The 8,005-nt window shown below is 35.7% G+C and overlaps 1 protein-coding gene across 1 annotated transcript; it reads left to right on the top strand.

Moving 5' to 3' along the window:
• Positions 1-244: 244 nt before the first annotated feature.
• LOC125836079 (9-cis-epoxycarotenoid dioxygenase NCED2, chloroplastic) lies at positions 245-2,388 on the top strand. Its single transcript, XM_049515160.1, has one exon. It carries the CDS (start codon positions 322-324, stop codon positions 2,062-2,064), a length of 1,743 nt encoding a protein of 580 aa, XP_049371117.1. The 5' UTR covers positions 245-321; the 3' UTR covers positions 2,065-2,388.
• Positions 2,389-8,005: the final 5,617 nt, after the last annotated feature.

Below are 8,005 nucleotides of genomic sequence, written 5' to 3'. Positions count from 1 at the left end.
AAAACTTATAATTTGTTCCAAGTTCAAACTATTTTCAATATTTTTCTTTTTATTTAATTCAATTTTCGATTTATGAGTTTGACATTAATACCCCTACCCCTTATGTTGCTCCCAAATGACCTTCTCACAAATACCACCACGTGCTCTTCTCTTAGATGTCTAAGGTGGACCTTCGTTCCCCTCTTCACCATACACACTCCCTTTTTTTCCTCAAAACATTTTCTTCTATTTAAACCTTTTCTTTCCCTCTCTCTTCTACCCAACCCCAACAATTCTCATTTCTCCCTTTCTTTTTTCCTCTCTTCAAAGAAGGAAAAAATAATGACTTCTACAATTGCAAATTATGGAGTTTCTCACTGTTTTTCACCATCTACTTCCTATTCACTTGATTTCACCCTTCCTTCAAAATCAATCTCCATGAAAAATCACACAACAAAAACTAAAATCCATTCTGCTTTACTCACTTTCCCAAAACAAAACAATACCCCCAAAAAACAACCACAATTTCAAACACCTGATTGGAATTTTTTCCAAAAGGCAGCAGCAAAAGCTTTAGATATAGTAGAAAGCGCGTTAGTCTCACGCGAACTACAAAACCCACTTCCTAAAACGGCAGACCCACGTGTACAAATCGCCGGTAACTTTGCTCCGGTACCGGAGCAATCAGTCCGGCATAATCTTCCCGTTATAGGGACGATCCCTGATTGCATTAACGGGGTTTATGTTCGGAATGGAGCGAACCCGCTTTTCGAACCGGTTGCCGGTCATCATCTTTTTGACGGTGACGGCATGGTTCATGCCGTCACTGTCGAAAATGGTTCAGTGAGCTATTCTTGCCGTTTTACTGAAACGGAAAGATTAGTTCAAGAGCGTGAATTGGGTCGCCCTGTTTTTCCTAAAGCTATTGGTGAGCTTCATGGTCATTCTGGAATTGCGAGGCTATTGTTGTTCTATGCCCGTGGAGTTTTCGGGCTTGTGGATCATAGCCATGGGACTGGAGTAGCTAATGCTGGATTGGTTTACTTTAATAACAAACTTCTAGCAATGTCTGAAGATGATGTACCTTATAATGTTCAAGTATTGCCTTCTGGCGATCTTCAAACAGTTGGTAGGTACAATTTCGATGATCAATTGAAAAGCACAATGATAGCTCACCCAAAAATTGATCCAGTTTCGGGTGAGCTTTTTGCTTTGAGCTACGATGTAGTTCAAAAGCCTTACTTGAAATCCTTCAAGTTTTCTCCGGACGGGGAAAAATCGCCCGACGTTGAAATCCCACTGGATGTTCCAACGATGATGCATGATTTTGCGATTACTGAGAATTACGTTGTAATTCCTGATCAGCAAGTTGTGTTCAAGCTTCAGGAAATGATCAAAGGAGGCTCCCCTGTGATTTATGACAAAAATAAGAAATCAAGGTTCGGAATTCTACCCAAAAATGCTAAAGATTCTGATAATATTATTTGGGTAGAATCACCCGAAACGTTCTGTTTTCATCTATGGAATGCTTGGGAAGAGCCAGAAACAGATGAAGTCGTTGTTATTGGTTCATGCATGACACCACCAGACTCAATTTTCAATGAATGTAGTGAGAATTTAAAGAGTGTATTATCAGAAATAAGGCTCAATTTGAAGACCGGAGAGTCGACAAGACGACAACTACTTTCACCCTCAGATCAGGTAAATTTAGAAGCTGGAATGGTGAACAGAAACAAACTCGGTAGAAAAACACAATTCGCTTATCTTGCAATTGCAGAGCCATGGCCAAAAGTATCTGGATTTGCAAAAGTCGACTTATCAACAGGGGAAATTAAAAAACATATATATGGAGATAAACGATATGGAGGTGAACCATTATTTTTACCAAGAAATGTGAACTCAGAGAAAGAAGATGACGGATACATTCTTGCATTTTGCCATGATGAAAAGACATGGAAATCAGAACTACAAATTGTGAATGCCATGACTCTAGAATTAGAAGCCACTGTCAAGCTACCTTCAAGAGTTCCATATGGTTTTCATGGAACTTTCATTAGCTCAAAGGACTTGCAAAATCAAGTATAATACCTCGAAAATTATCGGTATATATACGTACATATTAGAAGGGTAGAAAGGGTGTGATATAATATATGTTATAGAGGAGATATGTATAATCTTTTAATTTTCCTCAACATACCATTTTCTTGGAATAGAGAGTTGAGAAGGGAGATTTTCAGAGACCAAGCTTGAAGCTTGTAGCTATGTATGTAGGATTCGGAAAGCTCAGATGGTTTCTGTTTTCCTTCTTTAAATCTTTTTTTTTTGGGACAAATATACTCTTAGGTCTTTCACATATACCTATTTATCATTGTGTATGAGTGAATAATATTAATTCAAATTTACATCGCATTTTCATGATCAAATGAGTAAAGGTATGGTAGTTGATAAAATAGGATGTCAGTATCTCAAAAGTGTAGCGCTCTGGTTTAAACTTTCTCTGGATCATGACTAAAATATGGCAAGTCGAAGGGAAAATAGTGTTTATGATAAAGTATTTTCCGTAAGATTTCCAATAGAAATTTGGTATATAAAGGGTCATCAAGAACAAAAATGTTCGCAAAATGAAGATTCAAATCAACAACATATTTTTCATTGGTTTCTCATGGTCCAATTCTAGTAGAATGGTATACTAGCATTTTCTACTTTGTAAGCTCATAATCAATTACTTCGATCTTATAACTATTCGTTTATCACTTTGGGATATATAACCAAAGAGTGTGGTAAGGCGGTTGATATGTTTATGAAAGTATTTTTATCCTTCTTAGTGAATCTATTCATTAATTTGAATATCAAAATTAGTTAGATGTGAATTCAAATTGGTTGATTCATTATATATAAGTTTTTTTTTGTTGTTATTTTTTTATATCAAATGCTTAAAGAAATAAATCATGTAGGACATAAGTCTTTTTGATGAGACATGTCTTTTGATTCGAATGACGCTTCAATAATTGCATTTAGCATGTGCAAAATTGATAGATGGGATAAGTTCTTTTTTTTTTAGTTTTTCGCCCCTGTGTTCAGTACCCACATTGGAGTCTGGCTGATTTTGAATACACATCAGAAAATTTCATATTAGAGGTAAAATGCTCCCTAACAAAGCCGACTTCATACCCAGGGGACTTGAATCCGAGATCACTGATTAAGGAACCAGAAGGGGTACTTACTACTCCATCACAACCCTTGTTGGTTGCCATCACAGTCCCTTATTTTTGTTGCTGCAGATTTCATTATTGTCCTATTTTTCAAATATTGTTCAAATGGCCTTTAATTGTTTAGTAGGAGGCAAATAAATTTGCATATTTCTTGAGAAGGTCACCTGCATGAATAATCTAAAGTAACTTGTTTGTACGATTGTTGTTCATCGTTTTTCACATGTTTTCCCTCTTAGATTGATTTAAGTTACGTGTAAGAGATTTCAAACACTTCTTCATGAGTAATAATAATTGAATTGTCACAGCCAAAAGGTCAAAAGAAATATTTGATTTGATTTAAGAGGGTGCTGATCTTAAGGGATTACACTCTTGTATCTTATCTATAATAATTAAAAAATAATAATGGGGACGAAAATTATAAAGAAAAACAAAAAAATATTCATAATATCTTGATTAAGATTTTTAATTTCACGATATGTTCCCCTATTAATTCCTCTTTGTCCTATATATTGTATGGCCTTGTTCAATGCATCTTTAAAGGTTCTTTCGGCACAGACAATCTCCCATGTGATATGCACAACTACTTTCCTTATTTTGGGAGGGCCAAACAATCACATATATATAGAGAGAAAAACCCAACTTTCCTTTCTTTAATTACTTCATCATTTTTTGTTTTATTTCATGTTTTTGTTTCTCTTTTTACTTGTCATTTTCTTTGTAACTTCTTATTCTAATAAATGGGCAAAGAGGATGTGTTATAACAAAAAAGGAAAAAGGAAAAACTTTCAACATTCTTAGTTAAAGCATAATTTGCATTTCATCACATAAATTGTGAATAAAAAACAGTTGATATTATCATGAACATGAGTGTACTCTTCCACTAATTATTATGTTTAGTTTAAAATTAGGATTTCACAACTAGACGTATCGCATGGTGACACGTGGATATTGAAGGCAAATCAGATATGATGCAACAACAGTGATATCGGCCTTTACACGAGCTTGTCCGATAAAGTTGTCAACATCTTCTGAAGGTCTGGACCCGTGAGCTTATGTTCATCTGACCCCAAAGCTACAAGGTTGGGAACACCTCATTACTGACTTATTGAATGCATCTTTTCGAATAGAATAATGTTACAAATCGTACTAATGAACTTCACTCGTTGGAGGATTTAGAGCAATGCACCAATTTGTATAAGTTTTTTTAGAGGACAACTCTGTTGCACAATCTAGAGTATGAAAGAAGTGGATTCTTAAATGTTTGTAGTCTCTTATTTATAGAAGTGAGTCCCTCACCAGTGGCGTAGTTACAGCCACCCCAGTGTCACGATCCAAGGTAGCCCCTAGGCGTAACATGGCGTACATGACCACGAGAGGCTACATACAAGCCACTTAGCTTTCATAATACAAGATAATAGAATAAGGAGATTTAAAAGACCATTTCAAGATATCAAGGTTTTATAAAGTGAAGCGAAAATCTAAACATCGTCCCAAAGCCATCTAGTACATAAGAATGAATTTGGGCCTAGCCCATACATCATGTCCAAAACTGATGGTAAAGAAAAACTGAAAACAGTGAAAGTCCAGTCCTCGAAGCATGAGGACTCACCAAAGCTCGAACTCTCTCAAATTAACCTCTAGCCACGAAACTAAGAACCCTGACTGTCGGACCCTATATTTGGGGAAATATAGGCAAGAGTATGCATTAGTACAAAATATGTACCAAGTATGATAGTCATGCATAAAAACATTTAAAACATGCTAAAATAGGACATTTTCATGAGCATGCAATGATCAAGCTAAAACATGAATCTTGTGAGTTAGAAAACATAAGTCATAAAACATGATCAATGCAAGTGAACATCATCTTAAAACATATGAGAGATACTTCTTGAAGTAACCTTAGTTCATCATAACTTGCTTTTGGAAAGTAGCCTTAACCGACATATAAGACCATGTGAACTATCAACATGGAATCCGGTGTCTCCCACACCGAAAAGAGTTGTCCTAGTTGACAAGGTAAGGACCATGAACTTCTAGCTATTGTGGATCCACTAGCTAATGTCTATCTAGACAATCCTATGTTGGCACATAGTTTATGGGACTTGGGTAATCGCCACTTGTCCACTCGGTACTAAGCTTAACTTCCACGAAATAGTTCTTGATCCTTTTCATCTTATCTCTTAAAGGAACATGGGTAATTGCCTCTTTGTCCTTACATCATATGACATGGGTAATCACCTCTTGTCATTCAATAGAGGGCATTGTAATCGCCTCTTGCCTCAACATTATCATAACTCCTTAATTATCGGTTCATTTTAGGTGTGAAGACCTTTCACAATCATGCTTTCATGTGTATATGATAAATCCTTTCAACAACACAACAACAACATCATCATTCATACTTCACTCTCAAAGCATCCTTAAGACATTTACATAAATTCCATAAGAACATGCTTAATTTCATAATCTCTTTTTTCATAATTCAAAACCCACATCATATGCTCATAACTTGGAAAACATGGGTTCATGGGGAATCATCATAAAACCATAGAATGAACTCAATTCATGCATAAGAGATCATAATTCAATTATTTAAATCAATAATAAAGAGAACCGATAACATAGAAGAAAAACCCTAACTCAATTGGAGATTTCTAGCTCTGAAAATAGGAGAATTTGGGAACTCCATGAATGAAAGGAATCCATAGATGAAAACTATCATACCTCAATGCCAATTGCTTATATTCAATGGAGGAATTGGAGACTTGGCTTGAAACCCTAGATGGAACCTTTCTTCTTCAAGTTTTCTAGAGAGAGAAATATTTGGGAGGAAGAAACTTGATCTTATTTTGTAAATTTGAGAGAACGATTTTAATGGGTTGAATTTAGGGTTAAGATCACTTATATATGGGTTCTAGGTAAGTGCAAAATGGCATAGTATCAAGATAAAATAATTTGGAAAAGGCCCAATTGACACCTAGCTTACAACTGACGCGAACCTCCAGATGGAGGCCCTCACGAGCCGTCTCAGGGTCCAGAGCCATCTGGGAAGTCGTGACCCTAGACTAGTGGCTTGGGGAGTTCTTCCTCCCCTTCACGGCCACCACCACGAGCTATCTAAGGGCTCGTGAGAGGGGATCTTCACTTGGCAAGCAGGCTACACGAGCACCACCACGAGTCGTGGTGCCCTTCACGGCCTGTGAAGGGCCCCATGAAGGGTTCCATGGCTCAGTTATGGGCTGGTGACCTCCCACTTGGCTCTTTTTTTCTAGACTTCTTGATTCCGAGGTGTTAAACCCAGTTGTCCAATTGGACACCCTTTGTCGGAATATTACGTTGTATATATATATATATATATATATATATATATATGTCAAATTCTACATTTAAAGGATATATATTTAAAGTTGGACACCCTTAACAAAAGCTATGTCTTTTGCGCAGTGGTAATGGGTGTCCATTTGAATGAAGGAGTTCTAGGTTCAAGCCCCAAATAACACAGCATGTTTTTTGTTTTATTTTTATAGTCACACACCACTATTCTTGGACACCCTTAATAAAATTTTTGGCTTCACCACTGTCCCTCACAATCATAAATAAGATCATATTGACACAACTTCATAGACTTCCTTGGACATTTGAACTCTGTTCTCTAATACCAAATTTGTCACTCCCCAAGCGTACATTTAAACGTGACCGACACTCGGGACATTCTGATCCCAAGAAAGCCCTTGGTCTAACCTTCTACTAACTAAATACTATAACACTATATGAATATTTTTTAAAAGATGAGCGTGCCATAACTTTGAAACGAACTCAATAACTTTATAGTTAAAAATCTGAAATATCTATAATATTCATATGCCTGTAAAACAATGGTCAAAGTTATAACTGAACTTACTCGTCTATGAATCCTCTAATTACTGAAGATAGATTATCAGGATAAGACCTCTGCCTAACTACATACTCTACTAGCAATACATAACGACTACTAAATACGCTAGATGACTGGAGTCCTTTGAAAGTGAGGAGACATTTAAAATGCTAGATGAAAGGTGATTAATCCTAATGATGCGTCCTATGTCAATCCTGATGCAGCGCCGAATAACATCAGTACATGAAATGTACGATATTGAAAATAGTCTAATGAAACAAGTGTTGAAACTAAACATATATTGAGATAAATGAATAACATTGAAGATAGACTAAAATAAGTTACCAAATTTATAAAATAAGATGTTTCAGTTAAAAAGGGGGGACATGTTCTAAAACTGATAAACTGAAACATGATAGTTGAATACTTTAGATTGAGAAGAGAGATACGTAAAACAAGATGCAAATATTTTAAAGAATTTTTATCATCTAAAAATATAAAATTATTTTTATGGATTTGAGCTGAAAACATGTCTAACACTTTAAATATGAGAAATCAACATATCTATGAATCCATAAATGATAAAACTGGCCAGTTCGAACTATTAATTCATTAGCTAAGATGTTCCCGGAAAGTCGAAAACTAAGTGATAAAGGTTTTGTAAAATCTTCTACGATGTTAATAGGAAAAAGGATTGGGGTTGGTTGAATATATTTTCTGAAATAACTTAGATCCCTTTTTTGTTAGACATGCATAGAAATATGTCATAGATGTGAGTAAAGCCAAAGTAACAATAGTGTTTATATCATTCGTGGATGCGGCTAACTCCCCATGAGGTAATTATATGATTTTCCAAATGTAAAAGAACTCCTGACCAATTAGAACCAAACTTAGTCTAGATTTTATGGAAACTTTAACAATTTATGGACTAGTTGTA

The sequence above is a fragment of the Solanum verrucosum genome, unplaced genomic scaffold (assembly GCF_900185275.1).
Source record: "Solanum verrucosum unplaced genomic scaffold, falcon-dt-bn FXZP01000208.1, whole genome shotgun sequence".
In the NCBI taxonomy this organism is placed as follows: Eukaryota; Viridiplantae; Streptophyta; class Magnoliopsida; order Solanales; family Solanaceae; genus Solanum; species Solanum verrucosum.
This window is presented reverse-complemented; position numbering and strand designations above follow the sequence as displayed.